The sequence below is a fragment of the Lithobates pipiens genome, unplaced genomic scaffold (genome assembly GCF_037356315.1).
Source record: "Lithobates pipiens isolate NorthernLeopardFrog02 unplaced genomic scaffold, aLitPip1_a1.2 Scaffold_8, whole genome shotgun sequence".
NCBI lineage: Eukaryota > Metazoa > Chordata > Amphibia > Anura > Ranidae > Lithobates > Lithobates pipiens.
The window spans coordinates 60,500,060-60,517,020 of NW_027507903.1; the positions used below are offsets into that span (position 1 = coordinate 60,500,060).

Genomic DNA, 16,961 nt, shown 5'->3' on the forward strand with positions numbered 1-16,961 from the left:
TTTTTGACACGTTTTTGGGACCATTGTCATTTATACAGCAATCAGTGCTATACAAATGCACTGTTTCCTGTATAAGAAGCCTTATATTGCTTGTGGTGGATCAGGAGACACGTCTCAAATTTAATGGGTGAAAATCTTTGTCAGAGCCCCTAAAGAAGGTGGAAGGAGCTAGTATGTGATTTAACTTGCCAATGTCTGCACAATACTGAAATATACGTTTTGGGTGGATTAATCATGTGAAGAATCAGTTCACCCAAAAAAACATAGTTAATTGTAGGTAGAGTCAGGCATCTCCCTGTGATATTTCGAAACTCTGTCTCTGTCAATTTGCGTATTTTCGTGTTCCTGCAAAACAGGAAGTGGGAACTCCTTTTAAAAGGTGAAATCTGCTGTGAAGACCACAAAACTGATCTCAAATACAGATATCTCACTAATAGAGTCCATAAGAGTGGTCCATTGTTTTAACTCGATGTATAGCCAAAGTTGTTAATAATTTTAGTGTAGGATACAGGAGTGCAGTTCATTCTACATTCCTGTTACCCGTTTTCAGCCAACAGCAGGTTAAAGTCCGCCCTCAGCTGACATCACTCAGCCAGCCAAGGCTCGGGAAAGATTCTGACTATATGGTCGCTATCTACCCAGATGCCTGGACTGGCAGCTGGCTCAGCCTCTCAGAAATCCACCAAGAACCTGAGCCAGCCCCTCCACAGCCCAGTGCTCCAGCGAGCACTGGAGGTGAAGAGCAGAGAGCCGGTGACTGAGGCCGGGTTCACACTATTGTTCTCCACATCCAATTGGCAATAACAGGAGAATGTGACCGGTTCTCTATGGAGCCGGTTTACATATCTCTGATGCGGCTCCGGTGTGACTTTGCACAGGAGCCCTGTGCGTCTTTTGGTCCATTTCAGGTCTAAATTCAGCCAAAAATTTGGGCTGAAATTGGACCTGAAAATGGTGAACCAGGACGCACATGACCCCTGCTGTGAGCCACATTGGCCTGACAGTGATGGCTCTTTGTTCAGAGCGGAGGGGGAGAACTGAGTGATTCATGTTTGATCACTCCAGTCTCACTGCAGAGTCGTTTCAATGCTAAGTCCACCTAGGTGAGTATAAACGGTTTTGTATTTTTTTAAGTCCATATTTCTCCTTTAAATTTCCATCAACCACAAAAGAAAATTGCTTTTGTTTATCGCATTGTTTAAGGCTAGATGTATGGGAGCTGTAATTGCTACCTTGTTTTTAGGAGAGAGACGTCTAAGCCCTTGTACACACGGTCGGAGATTCCGACAACCAAATCCGTCGGAGTAATTCCGACGGATTAATTCCGGAAGAGGTCCGGAAGTGATGTTGCATACACACGGTCGGACTAAGTTGTCGGAAAATCCGATTGTACATAACGCGATGACGTTATTTTGTTACGACGGGACTACGTTCAGGTTAGTAGCCAATAGCTTTGGCCTAGGAATTTGATCTGAGCATGCGTGGCACTTTGTTCGTTGGAGTAGGCTACACATGATCGGAGTATGTCCGATAGGAGCATTTTGTCGGAAAATTTTACCGGCAAGTTGGAAAACTTGGTCCGTTGGATATTCCGACGGAAACAGTCCGATGCAGACCACACACAGTCGGAATATCCGACAAAACGGTCTGATAGGAAACATTCCGTCGGAATCTCCGACCGTGTGTACAAGGGCTAAGGCTGCCATCTCTGTCTTTTCTTTGCTACTTGGTGTGTTACTGATCTGAAACAAGCATGTTCGTGTCATATGGTGGGGCACTTTATATGCGCATGTTTGTTCCAGGCCAATGGCTTGCTAGTGATGTAAGATAAAAGATGTCAGCTCTAAAGCATATATGTTGAAAAGCAACACAACAATGGCAGTTCCTATATTTCTATTTGGACAGATTCCCTTCAAACATAGTCAAAGCTGGAAAGACATAGGTATGGTCATATAAGGTAGCATTGGACATTCCCGGTAAGGTAATGTTTGTTTGATCCTGATCTTTGAATAAAAGTAATTTACAGGATGGGGTAAGCTCCGACCTCCACCAATAAATGAGTGACCCTCTTCAGTAGTCTGTAGACGGGCACTTGGTAGCCAGTCAGTATAGTCATTTTACATTTTAAAGACAGAATGAGCAGCAGAGCAAACTTGAGATGTCTATGAACATGTTTGTTTTTGTAGGTTCCATGGAAGAAGTATTGGCATCATTAAAACGAGGTGAAAATCATCTACGAAAAGTGGAGCAACCCCAAACCTCGATCGATGTAAGAGACAGTATATTAACAGCCATCAAAAAAGGAGTCAAGCTCCGAAAAGTACAGCAACAACCTGTGATCAAAGATCCAGAAAATGAACTAGAGCGAAATATTAAAGAAGCCATGCAAAGGATGAAGAAAGCCTCAGCTGACTCCGATGATGATGAGAGAAGTGGCTATACGAGTAGTGATTGGGATGCTTAATATTCATAAATGATGAACAGTGTATTTAATATAACACTAAGTCTCAAAGCACTGGAGCAGAACAGCTAGATTATTGGTTATCACTATGTCTATAACATTCAACCAAGCCTAGCATTACTGGATGTGGATGGAGGCCAAACATTACAAGCTTGCAGTTGTGCAGATTTTTTGTTTCTTTATCGGTATGTAAAAGTTCCATTAGATACCTTTATTTTGACACCAGCAATATCAGATACCAACCGGTCTATAAACCACCATAGTCTGTGGCAGACAAGACCATGTCCCTCTGTTAGTCCAGGGAACTCTGAGTTCATGTACATGCATGATTGTTGGGGAGGAGAATTATTAATTTGTCTATTTGATCATTTCCTAATGTCTGCCCGCCATTTGATGTCTACGGGCCCTCTAGGCAGGATTAAACCCAATGCTTATCGTTTTGTTTTTTAAGTATATTTTATTACCTTAAATGCACAACAGTAAGGCCAAGGGGCAGTAAAACAGGTGCTTTTACCACCCCTCTACCTAAAGAAGAATATGTAGCTGCACAGGGTTGTGGCAAAAATTCAAACCCCCTGTTGCTTTTGGTGGGCACTACCACTGCCAAATGCCATCTATTTAAGTGAATAGGGCCACGCCATAACCATGTGCGATGTACACAGTTGCAGTGCCATGGTCCGTCCTTTTCCGCCCCTTTTCATGCGCACTCTGAAAATCGATCAACTACTGAATTCGGGACAGAAAAGTCTGCCACCCATGTGAACAAGGCCCTTGAACTTGGTTTTATAAACCTGACCATATGGCATACTATCTTTCTGTCCACCATATATAACACAACCACTGTATTTTACAGTATTCAGCCAGTATAGATTCACTTCATATTTAACCAGACTTATGCCTGCAATTTTATATTTGCACACATCCCACACATTTTTGCATTTGCGCTGCTCTCTGGTTGGGATCGGAAGATGTTCAAGCTTGATTCAGTCAAGTGTTATTTTTTCACAGTTAATCCAGTGCACACTGCTGTATATTTATAAGCTCACTATTACCCATCTCTGTATTTAAAATAGTAATTCTTGATTTTCACATAATGCAATTAATGTTTAAGGTGGCCAATTATCAAAGGTATCCCTCTCAGGCCAAGCCCTACTCCACCAGCAAAATTCCACATATATCTATATGTTCGGAATTTGACGTGTACCTGTCAGTATTTTAAATTTATACAGATTTTGCCCAAGATCAGAAACCTTGCAGGGACAGCTATTCTCTTTTATATAGGAGAAAGTGATAAGTGGCACTTGGGGAGCGACAAGGTAAATTGGCTGGTATGATCTATGTGGTGGGTCTGGGCCCAATGATCAGACGGCATCAATATCAGGAGCTAAAAAACATAGGATAAATTTCCATCAATAAAATGTCCATTGATATTGGCTGACTACATTCTGTAGCATTGTTATTGCTTAAGATCATTTAAAGACCAAGTTCACCTTAAAAAAAAACAATAAATGCACATTTTTTTGTAGGTACAAAGAAATGTGCATTTATTCTTTTTGTTTTTTTCATTAGAAGCTTGTAAAGTATTGCACCCATGATGCAGTGTCAGGCTCCTTTCAACTATCAGCTCAGCTGTCTGCTCATACTTCATATGGGCAGGCAGTTAATAAACGGCAGGAAGAACAACAAACTATTAGAGTGCTGACCAGCTCGCTGTAATTCTTTGAGAACTACGAGCTGTCGGCTGCAATGGTTGATAGTAGTTGTAGTCCTCTCATTCACAGAACTCTGTGAATGAATGCCATGGTGGGGGGCGGAGAGCTCTGCTCGGCCGCACTCTTTTTAAGTTGTGACATCTAGTGTGGGGAGAAGATCCCCCCACCCGCTGTCACAATGTGGGCTCAAGGGGGTTGGGGGCTGCTGATTTGGAACATGTTACATCTCACCGTGAATACGGATGTAACATGTTCTGAAAGTGAACGTAACTTCTCCTTTAGGGCTGGTTCACACTAGTGTGATGCCAGACATTAAATGTGATTTGCACCGTACTGCTGTGCAGATCACATGCGATATCTGTGCGATAAAAAATTCAGCCATACAAACTGTATGGTTGAATTAGCATTGCATTCGGACTAAACTCGCGCAAGACCCTTTTCTTTTGTCCACACTGGATTTTGGATCGCTGCGTTTACAAAATGATTGCGGGGTGTCGTTAACTTAACATACACTCCGCAAATGGTTCGCATTTACAGGTTGCGATGTTGATGCGGTGTGAATTCGCACTGCATCTAGTGTGAACCGGCCCATAAAGGATCATTCACACAGGCACTGTCAAACTTGTGTTTATTTAGAGGACATATTCTAAATACATATAAATACATGTGATCATTTTTTAGTGGTGCCAGTCTCTCTGTGCGGTTACCTGTGTTTAGGTGTGGTCAGTTTAAGCTGCATTTTGGAGAAAAAAAAGAATTCTGAGCATCCACGTAGACACTCTAAATGCAGATAATTGTATGTAAATGTGGTTAAACTAAAGGCACAATTACCTTAGTTCCAAAATTTAGGTGGCCTCAAGGTCCTCACCAGCACCAGCATCTTCTCCCCGGATTCTGGTCCTTGACCATTGAAATTGGCCGGGTCACAATGACATCACTCCAACACATGCGCAGGAGTGTGGGCATCCCAGAACACTGCCAGTGTGCCAGAATGTACACTGAGCTATGCATGCACAGCCCGGGTACATTCAGCAGAGGATTGTGGGAAAGCAGGTAAGTGTACTTTATTGCAGAAGAGATATTATTGCAAGTCTCTTCTGTAATAAATATCCTGTCTGTTCTCAAATAAATGTCTTGTATATTTAGCTTTAAAGCAGTAGTATCTAAACGCAGGACCAAGTGATCTACAAAAGCACAAAGTTGTTTATATTTCCCAGATAACATCTTCTGCATCTAACTAGTGTGAATGAGACCTATTTCACTAATCCACATATACAGTAACACCAAAGGGGTAAACTGTCTCAGAACTATACAGCCAGTTTTTTAGGCATACAATAAAAAATAAAAAAAACTGCTCAGGTCTAAACACACATGCCATACAGACGCTGCTGAATTCAAACTGCACACGTGGATAACATGGCTATATAGAAAAAGCAGCCACTGTATCTGCTTGTGTGTTGGCTTCGGTCAGACACTGCCCAACCAGTGGGTGCAAAGACCCTCAACCATCCACTGTTCTCCTGGGGGCGCTCGCTCGTCCCCACCCCCTTTCCTGACCGGCCGGGCTGCGTGCTCGGATAAGGGTCTGATATGGTCTCCCACGCCGTTTTTTTCAGCGTACGGCGTAGGGCTTCGCCTTTTAAGTCCATACCAGGTGACAGGGCCTACACATCACAAAGTGGTATAATTCATTGTTATAGATGATAAATGTGTATGTCACTCAATCAGTGCTGCCTACACAACCAGGACTTTTAATTCTACCAGAAAATTGATAAATCGTGTAGATTTGAATAGTTGCACCTATATTTTAAAATTTAAAAGATGATCTGATCTCTGCAGATGTTTAGCCAGATAAATCCAAATATCCTTTAAAGAGTAACTCCACTTTTGTTGAGCAAAAACCATTCCCCTCTGGGTGATCTATGTACATTGCAAGGATTTTAACAAACTTTGTTGCAGATCCCTACTCTTTGGTTATTCTGAAAGAATAGCTGTTTGTTTTTCTGTGTCCATGTTTCGAGAGGATCTGTATAGAGTGGTTTTATAATTATCAATCAGCTGCTGCACCTGCAGGGCTCTAATGAGGAAATTGTCAGGACCTGTATCGCTTTAGACCTGACTTCTCACCAAAAATTAAATTTTTTGTTGCAAGGAATGCCAAAAATCTGACTTGTATCTTAGTGCAGACTTCTGGGAAAATCAGTGAGCATATCCCACATGTAGGATCTTACATTTCTGGGGGGCGTACTTTATACCATCTGTGTACAGAACACCTCCCAGTAGCCAGTTTGCAATTTTACAGAAAATTACAGCAGCTGCAGATTGAAAAGGAAAGATTCATTTTAATAACATTCAATTACAATGTGACTTGAGTCGCAATTGTATAAACGATATCATCTTTTTTTTTTATTTGCTTTTTTTTTTTTTTTTTGTTCCTCACAAAAGTGGAGTTACCCTTTTATTATGTGCGGTTGTGAATGCTAAAAAAATAAATTTTTTAGGACTTGATCACACCACATTTGTATCAATTTTACATGCATTTTCATTAATCAAGCTATTGAGTTTCATTTCAAGCTGTCCGTTCTCTAATAGACGTTTTCATTTTTCTTTTTAAAGAATGTTTATTTTGTAATGGTCAATGAGGTCAGATTGACATCTATTTTTGACCGCAGTGATGATAAATTTCGAATTATCAGGATGGAAATATTTTCTAAAGCAAGTTGTAATTTGTGTTTGGTTTTTTTTTTTTTTTTGTTCAGAAAAGTCCATTCATTCCAAAATGGAATGTTAACATTTTTCAAAATGTAATTTTCTTGTAACAACGTCTTCAAGTGTACTGAGAATTTTAGTTGAACCATTTTTTTCCCAAAATCTACGAGTGTATGTCCAGTTTTACCCTTTTTGAGCCATTATTAAAAGTGGCAAATCAGACCAGTGTATTCAAACTCTAAATCATCCATTTTCAGTTTTTTGGGAGGGGGGTTTATCCACCGTCTAAGGCTTTATGAGTTATAAGGATAGTTGTCTGCTTTTTTTTTTTCACTGTGCGAGTTGTGGAAGTTTTTTCTCAGCTTTGAATTATATATTCATTTAAACTTAAAGTGATATTAAAGGTTCATTTTTTTTTTTTTTTTTTAACTGACTTGGTCACATATATCTGCAGTGTTTACTTATCTCTCTCCAAACCTCTAAGTCCTGTGTCTTTTTGCTGCTTTGTTCCTCTGTGTTATTAGTATGATAACTTCTGACAAGCTCTCCGACACATGAGATAAAAAGCAGCTGGAAATTTTGTGTCGGGAGGGAACTTAGAGATAGAGAAGCAGAGAGCTTGTTTATTCAAAGTAGAGCTCTGCATGTTTCTTCGTTCTTCCGCCTATGCGGAGGTGGGGTGTGCTCCTTTCCTCCAATCAGCTCTCGCATAGTAAGCCCAGACTCCGCTCCCACTGCTCAAAACAGAAAGAACGGTTTGCAACACAATCTGAACTTTTTAAAGGATATATACAGCTGAAGACAGCAGATATACAAGTAAAACTTATGTAGGGAGATGTTTCATCTCTGTGTATCATCTGAGGCTGTTCACGTCACTGGGTATAGGAGAGGGTTTGCATCCACTTTAAACTCGTGTTAATGTACTGCTGAATGAAGCAGCAAGGATCATCCCCATTAACTTAAAGTGGTTGTAAACTCAATTTTTTAACTTTTACCTACAGCAAAGCCTATAATAAGGCTTACCTGTAGGTAAAAAAAATGTACGGTTTAGAAGATATTCCCCTCGGTATGCGCTGCTGTCTGCAGCGGCGCATGCGCACAAGAGGATTCTCGGCCTGAAAATCCGGCAGTGGCCGACCGGCCGGAATGAAATCTCCCGCGCGCATGTGATGATATCGCGGCTCCGGCCACTCACAGCGCCGGAGCCGCGATACCCGGAAGAAACGCAGAGGGAGCATGTCAGCTCCCTCGGCGTGGATCGGGCCAGAGGTCGGGGCCTCGTTCGAAGGTAAGTATTTCATAATGAGCTAGTATGCGGTGCATACTAGCTCATTATGCCTTTTGCTTTGCAGGTTTAAAAAAAAAAAATTACGGGTTTGCTACCGCTTTAATTAACATCGGATTTCACCTGCCCATGAAACTGTCAGGGCAGTGCCGAATATTGACATACAAAAAGCAGGTAATTTACATTGAAGGATTTATCGGTAAAACTGAAGTCAGCACATAGAGGTGTGTGTGATCATACATCGATGGGAAACCGCATTCATTTCAGGATTTGTTTTTTTTTTTTCCCCAGGCTTGTTTTATTTAAATGTATTTCTCTTTTGCTTTAATAACTTATATTCAATATGTGAACTTTTAATGAAGAGTAGAACTGTGGGTGGAATGACTGGATTGCCAAATATGGCTCCTAACACATGTCACTGGTTGCTTGTGCAGTCCAGAGGAGTCTATAGTATTGCAAAAATAAAATCTGTAATGCTAATAAAAGCCTTTAAACCTGCTGTCAGCCTTTGTCATGTAAATCCACTGAAACGATCAGGCTAACTGGGACAACTGTAAAATATTTAGTACACCTAAATAGGTGTTACCTGTCATGCAATATTGAAAAAGCCACCATTAATACTACAAGAGGAAGCTTAATTATATGTTCAGAAAGCATCACATGCAAGCTGTGTGTCACCTCCCTATACCGTTGCTATGTGCATTATTCCCTAGATATGTGGGTGGATAAGACTGTTTCTATGTATAGGATGGTGGGATGTTATATTTACACACTACGCTCTGCTGACACCCCGATAGTGCCCAATCTCATGGAATTCTATTGAAATGGGATTTCTTGGACAACTGCTATTGTTTCTCCTTAAAAAGGCCAGTGTTGGGGATATCTATTCAGTGTATACACAGGCAACTTTGGCTGAAACAATTGTGTATCTCTACAGAAAGCTGTTTTAGTCTTGGATCACACTTGGGAGGCATATTTACACACATATGTCACTGGTAGAGCTGCCCATTCATTTGAATGGACTGCTGTACCCCCAAGAAATGCAGGGAAGAAAGTTCCTGACTTATTAAATTGCTCCACACCAAATCTCATACTACAGCAGCACCATGCAATTTGGCACACACTGTGTTTGGCGAAGTGTGTGGGTGCCCTTAAGAATTAATGGCACCCCCTGCATGTCTGCTGAAGAGCAGAACATTTCGCTTGCGGGTTGGAAACACGTACAATTTTGCAAGTGTTCCTGACCCACAAAAGCGTGAACATAGTCTTCAGGCCAGTTTAAATGCATGCACGTTAATTGTGTTGACACGTTCTGGGGTCATTCATTTTGAATAACAGCCCAATACACTAAGGCAGAGGTGTCCAACTTAATTTTATTGCATGCCGCATCAGCAGTATGGTTGCCTTCAAAGAGGCCCTTGTTTCTGGGTCATACAGGGTTCAGGATTACTCTACATATAGAGTGCAGAGTTCAGGATTACTGTACATGCTGAGTTTAGGATTACTCTACATACAGAGTGCAGGATTCAGGGGTGTGCTATGTATGGAGTGCAGGGTTCAGGGGCGCGATACGCGCAACACCTCATTTCCACCCTTCCTCCTGCGTGCTCTCATCCCCCCACCTCTGCCCACATCTTCCTCCACAGGCCTATCCCCCACCCCAAACACACCTTCCAAAGAAAACCCTGACATCTGTACTCTCTCCTACCTGATGTAAGATGGCATTTATAAGAAGGCCTCTCTTCATGGCCACTATTTGGTGCTACAATTCCTCAAAAGCCCAGCCACAGGATGCACCTGCTGGATGTAAATTTTAAGGAAAACTCAGGCACTGGAGCCACCAGGTACCTCTGGACCAACGGCTCTGAGCTGCACAAAGAGCCAGCGCCTCTGAGGAGGAAAGAGCAGGAAGGGTTTGTACCTGTTGCAAAGGAGACCTGTTACATCACCATGTAAAGCAGCTGGTGAAAACAGGAGGTAGTGGCCGTTGCTTGGGCCACATGACAAGGCCTGATGGGTTTACCTTCTGTGTACTAAGGCAATGCACATGCATTGCAGTAAAAGTTTTGTAATGTGTCAAGTTAGGGCATTTTTTTGTGTGCTGGAAGCTTATTGCTTTCAATGGGCTGCCTGAAACAGTTCACTTTTACCAAAAAAACTACCTATGCAAGTAAGGGGTGCATGTAGATCAAAGCAAACTGTGCAGTTTTGAGAAAAGCTGGACATTACCCTGGCTATAGGTGTAGGCCAAGGCTAGGCAACCTCGGCCCTCAAGCTTTGGTGAAACTACAAGTCCCATGAGACATTGCAAGACCCTGACAATCATAGGCATGACTCCTAGAGGCATGATGAGATTGGTAGTTTCACCACAGCTGGAGTGCTGAGGTTGCCCACCCTTGGTGTAGGCCATTTACCTAACTTCAGAAGCCCGATTGAAAAACTACCATGGATGGCATAATCTTGTCCCGCCTCATGCTAGGATGTTAACCCTTTCATGACTAAGCCTATTTTTGGAATTTGGTGTTTACAAGTTAAAATCCATATTTTCTACTAGAAAATTACTTGGAACCCCCAAACATTATATATATTTTTTTAACAGAGACTCTAGAGAATAAAACGGCGATTGTTGCAATATTTTATGTCACACGGTATTTGCGCAGCGGTGTTTTAAATGCAACTTTTTGGGAAAAGGGACACTTTCATGAATTAAAAAAAAACAAAACAGTAAAATTATCCCATTTTTTTTGCATAATGTGAAAGATAATGTTACGCCGAGTAAATAGATACCAAACATGTCACACTTTATAATTGCGCGCACTTGTGGATTGACGACAAAGTACGGTACCTAAAAATCTCAATAGGCGACGCTTTAAACATTTTTTACGGTTACCAGGTTAGCGTTACAGAGGAGGTCTAGTGCTAGAATTATTGCTCTCGCTCTGACGATCGCGGCGATACCTCACATGTGTGATTTGAACACCGTTTACATACGCGGGCGCGACTTCCGTATGCGTTTTCTTTGCTTTGCGAGCTCGCGGGGACGGCGGGCGCTTTAAAAAAAATTTTTTTATTTTTTTATTTATTTTATTTATTTTAAAATGACTAAATTAAAAAAAAAAAAAAAAAAATTTTGATCACTTTTATTGCTGTCACAAGGAATGTAAACATCCCTTGTGACAGTAATAGGCGGTGACAGGTACTCTTTATGGAGGGATCGGGGGTCTAAAAGACCCCCCACCCCTCCTTTACACTTCAGTGTATTCAGATCGCCGAAAACGGCGATTCTGAATACCGGATATTTTTTTAAAACCGGCGCCATTGGCAGCCGAGTAAACGGGAAGTGACGTCATGACGTCGCTTCCGTGTTTACTATGAGGAGACTGGAACGAAGCCGATTACGGCTTCGTTCCAGTTCCTCCCCAGCGGCCGGAGGCAGTGCAAGTTGAATCGGTGCTCCCGATCGAACGGGAGCACCGGTAACAGCGGCGGGAGGCGGCGGGAGGGGGGGACGTCCCCTCCCGCTCCTCCGGCATAACAGCTGAGCGGCTTTTAGCCGCATCGGTTGTTATGGCTGGAAAGCCAATCGCCTGCTGAAGAAAACGGTACCGGGATGATGCCTGCAGGTGCGGGCATCATCCCGGTATAACCCCCGGAAGCCGAGTACGCACATCTGCGTACGCTCGGCGGGAAGGGGTTAAGACATTCCCAGCCTGCTGGGACACCCCACACGGATGTGGTCCACTATCTCAGCATTGTTGACCTCAGAGCTACTGTGACAAGGGTGATAGAGTACATGAGAGGAGTTTGAATCGGCTGAGAGTGTCTTAGCAAAGTCCTAGCAGCAAGGCAGGACAGGAAGATGCCACCTCAGGGAGTTTTAGGTATGTAAATGGTTTACACCTATAGTAGTTGTCTCCAAACTGCAGCCCTTTGCTTACTTTTATCTGGCCCTTAGGTCATTATGCCCCCCCCCCCCACTTTCAGCAACAATGCCAACAGTTCCTGCCACTGACAAAGACACCAACTATGGCACATTATTCCTCCCATTGATACCAGAGATGGGCCACTATTCCTCTCACCACCGACACTGACAATGGGGCACTATTCCCCCCCACTGACTATGGGGGCACCATTCCTTCCACCGACGATGGGACACTATTCCTCCCATTGATACCAATGATGGGGCAGTTATTACTCCCATTGATATCAATGATGGGCCAGTATTCCTCTCACTGACACCAACGATGGGGGCACTATTCCTCCCATTGATACCAACGATGGAGCAGTATTGTTCACATTGATATCAATGATGGGCCAGTATTCCTTTCACTGACACCGACAATTGGGCACTATTCCTTCTACCGACACCAATGATTGGACACTAGCCCTCCCATTGATACCAATAATGGGCACTATTACTCCCACTGACACAGACATTGGGGCACTATTCCTCCCATTATTACAGTGATTGGGCAGCATTGTTCCCATTAATACCAATGATTGAGCAGTATTGCTCCCATTGATACCAACAATTGGGCAGTATTACTTCCCCTAATACCAATCATGGGGCAGTTTAATCCAACTGACGCCAGGACATTTTCTTCTCCCACTGTTCACAGTTCGGCCCCTCCTAAAGTTTGAAGGACGGTAAACTGACCTATAGCATGGGCATAATTTAATTGTGGTCAAAGCTGCACAGTTTTAATTTCATCTACAGACATGTGCATAGGCAGTTTTTTTTTTTGTAAAAGTGAACTTACCCTTTAAGGCAATGCACATTAATGCTCTGCAGATGTTAAGTTATGCTTATAACATCTGACCACCATCTCATGGCTGTGGCCATCCAAATGATGTGATCATCATTTTATTGGATTATTTAGAGCCAATGGCAAATCTGTGCTGAATATGGGAAAACTGGTAATGTTATAGAAGGTTGTCAGAATCACAGTAAGGAAGCTTTTGTGAGTCACATACTCATGAATATGTATTGGGTGCACAGAGAATAGTGAAGTGTCAAGCTGACATATGCTGCAAGAAATGACGGAAAAATACTCTACAAACCAGAAATGTTTACATTGTGTAATAGAGGTGTTTAGGTAAGGCAGTATGTAGTAGCTTTGTGCTCTAGTGTAGGAAATTACCAACCAATCAGAAATGTGAAATTTCATACTACTAACAGTATACTGAAATCTGATTGCTCAGAATATTTTTCACTATACTGGGCGCATAGCATGAATCTATCCACGGCCACTGCCACCCCCTATTCATGCGTCAGCCCCTTTTAAGATGCCAGGTGCATGAATCGGGGGGGGGGGGGGGTTTGAAGCAGCTGATTAGAGTCATAGGCTCTAATAGGCTTCTAAATAGGGTGGGCCCAGTGCGCAGAGAATTGTGCTCGGAGCGTACCCAGGTGTTTTAGGAAAGCAAGTGAATATTTGCTTTTTTAACAATAAATCACCTCTCTGCCAATCAGGAAGCATGGTTCTGATACCCATTTCCGATTGGCTGAAAGGTCAGGCGATCCTATTGGATGCCTAGGAGGAGGAAGGGTATGCACGGCAGAAGCCACCATGGTCCACACCACAGGAGGAGGAAGAACGCTGCTGGACACGCTGCCCCCCCCCCCCCCCCCCCACTTCCTAGATGGGGTAGGTGTGGGGCTTTGATGTTGTCCTGACTGTACTCCGGGGGGGGGGGGGGGCTGAATAAACCCCCAGCCACCACTGACTTGTTCCTTGCTTCCTGGATGAAGTAATATACGCTGCCAATCTGATAAACAAAGGCAGAACGAATAAGGATTGGAGCTTTTGTATGTCTCATTTCTGGTGGGTGCATATTTTGGGTGGAGGCTCTCTTCCATGGGAATTCTTCACAATTTTGGTGATATTCGGTGGATACCACTTTATGCTTGATGTTTTTATGTCTTTGGTGAGCACATAGTACATCTATAGATTACGTATTGGATGGAGTCTTCACACATTATGGACATTTCTTTCACAGTTGCATTTAACTCACTTTATAATTGATTGGACTTTTTATTAACCTATTGCTTTGAGCATATATTTTACCACCTTTGTCAAGCGCTGCACATTTATTATTTATATTTAAGTCATAAGGTATAGTCACCTTGCTTGTCAGCTGCTACAGTGATTTGATCGCCCACTATAGTTCTTTTGTATGTTGTGTAATGGCTAGGCGACTGGGTCAGAGCAACTCCAAAACTGCAGCTCTTGTGGGATTTTCTCGGTCTGCAGACAGAGTCATGGATGCCCAAGGCTTGTTGATGCACATGGGGTGCCAATGCTGGATTATGTAGTCTGATCCAATAGAAACTCAAAGTGCTGGAAAAGGTAAAGCGTTACCAAAGGCTATACACTTAAATATGTATTTTAAATACTTTTACAATAAATACTACACTATATAAGCTTTCTTGGGTTCCTGGTTGGTGAGTTTTTTTGCGCTTAGTTGGTTGTTTCCTGGAATGGACACAAATGTGATAAACAAAGGGAGACCAACTAAGGATCACTCATCAGAGTTTTTGCCTCATTTCTGGTGGGTGCATATTTTAGGTGGAGGCTCACTTCCACAGGAATTCTTCACAGATTTTGCTGATATTCAGTGGATACCACTTTCTGCTTGATGTTTTGATGTCTTTGGTGAGCGCGTGGTACACCTATAGATTACGTATTGGATGTAATTTTTAAAAATTGTGGACATTTCTTTCACAGTTGCATATAACTCACTTTATTATTACATGGACTTTTATTAACCTATGGCTTTGGATATATATTTTAACATTTTTGTCAAGCTCTACACATTTATTATTTATATCTAGCCATTACAATTTGGCTTATCTCAAAGTCACTCAAATCCTCAAACTTGTCTATTTTTTCTGCTTTGAACAAATCAACTTCAGGGACAACATGGTAACTTACTGACAAATATAGCCACCCACTTGTAGAAGCCGTTGTACCAAAATAGTATTATTCACTGTCCGTGTGTCCTTCTTTCTGCTGAGAGTTTGGAGCTGTCCCTCAATGTTCCACCTGCCACTGTCTTCACATTTACATTCCACCTCTTTAGCAACTGGGTGACCATTGAAGATGTACAAGAGTTTAATCGGCCATACATGGATCAGAATTTGGTTCAGCAGAAACCAGCTGAGATTCGATCCATCTATGGGTAGGCTAATTGTACAATAAGCCTGTCAGATTTTCTACATGGAATTACTGCCGACAGCCTCTAATTGTGTTCTGCTGGTTGGGAAGGCTCCCTGCAACTATGGTGGAAGGAAAGAAAATCAAATCATCTATGGGCTACTTTAATGTCTTCACATCTTACAGTATACAATGCATAAAATTAAGAAATGGTGAAGGCCATTTTTTTTTATTGGTCTAGTGGTAAGTCTGAGCAGCAGGAAGTGGAAATCATGTATCATCCCATTACTCCTCCATTTTTGCACTGGCTTTCCTCCCAATAGTAGTCTCCACATAACCCCTACATGAGCCCCTCCCCACTTATTATAGAGTTACAATAGTTAGAAATGTGTATCATTTTGTGAGTGTGGTGTAGGTTTTAGGCCCCCTTTACAGCTTAAAGTGGAACTTCACTCTCCCAATCAACATTGATTATTTTTAATACTCCTGCTGCTAGTGCCAGTAAATAGATAGGGATAGGAGCAGATCTTATCTGCCGGCCCACTTGTGTCGGTGTCTGCGGCACAGACGCTGTCATGCTGTACGGTACTGGCATATGATTGTTGCAACTGTTAAAGTTTATCAATTGCAGTTAGCGGTAGACCCAGTCATTTGTCTGCTGGGTGGCCTGGAGGAGGAACTCTACCCCTCCTCTACATATCTTGCCTTGACTAGACTGTTCTACTTAGCTAGAAAATTGATTGCACGGTATTGGCTTTCCTCCCGAGCCCCCACAGCCACCCAATGGATACAACAGGTGAATACCATACTTGTTAGAGAAAAAGATTGCTTACCAGCATAGAAAGGTACCAGGAACATATACCAAAATCTGACAGGAATGGTTGGAGAATCCAGAAGTGGCTCCTACTCAACTCATCCTTACAGGACTGCTTCAGGTCTAAGTAAGCAATGGATGGGCCCTGGTGATTGTTTGAGTAGCATGTATAGGATCGGGGAGTTCAAACGAGTATACAAGGGAAACTGTATAGAGATTATTCTTGTTTGAGCAGGATGACACTTCTTTTCCTTTCCCGAGTGATAGTACACACCTTGGGGATGTTTAGTTTATTTTCTGTATGTTCTTTAAAACCAAGTTAGATATTATGTTTGGAGACAACTTAATGTGCAGATTGTATACTATGCTCAATATATAACCTTTCACATGATACCTTTTATTATGCAAGATGGTGCAAATGTGAGTTCAGTGCCATTGGTCATATATGCTCATAGGATACAAGTTTGCATGTGAATGATAGTGCTAAGGTAGGTCAAATATTTTCCCAGCAACAGGAATAAAAGAATAAAACATTCCTTTGGAAAATACTCTCACTTTTGTAACATCTTGTTCATAAGAGAATGTATTTATAAATGGAAATGTTTCAGGGCCATACAGTTCCTGTTGACGTGCCACAAAAGGACCTATTCCATGCTGACTTGTTCTCTATACATGTCTTTAGCGTCTTATAATTGATATGCGTTCTATTCTAACATTCACAGTTACCTGCAGCGTCGTGCAGCTTGTGCCAAGCCTCGCTCTATACTTATCTTGCAACAGAATGTTCATTTTTGCTCAAAAATAAACCTGCTTTGTAATTAAG

General features: G+C 42.2%; 1 protein-coding gene across 1 annotated transcript in view; it reads left to right on the plus strand.

The window, feature by feature from the left end:
• Positions 1–8,666, plus strand: part of WHAMM (WASP homolog associated with actin, golgi membranes and microtubules) — a 69,226-nt gene extending 60,560 nt beyond the window's left edge. Inside the window, exon 10 of the mRNA XM_077472358.1 lies at positions 2,187–8,666. Within this exon, the coding sequence (XP_077328484.1) occupies positions 2,187–2,464 (278 nt within the window). The 3' untranslated portion in view covers positions 2,465–8,666. The remainder of the gene's footprint in view (positions 1–2,186) is intronic.
• Positions 8,667–16,961: the final 8,295 nt, after the last annotated feature.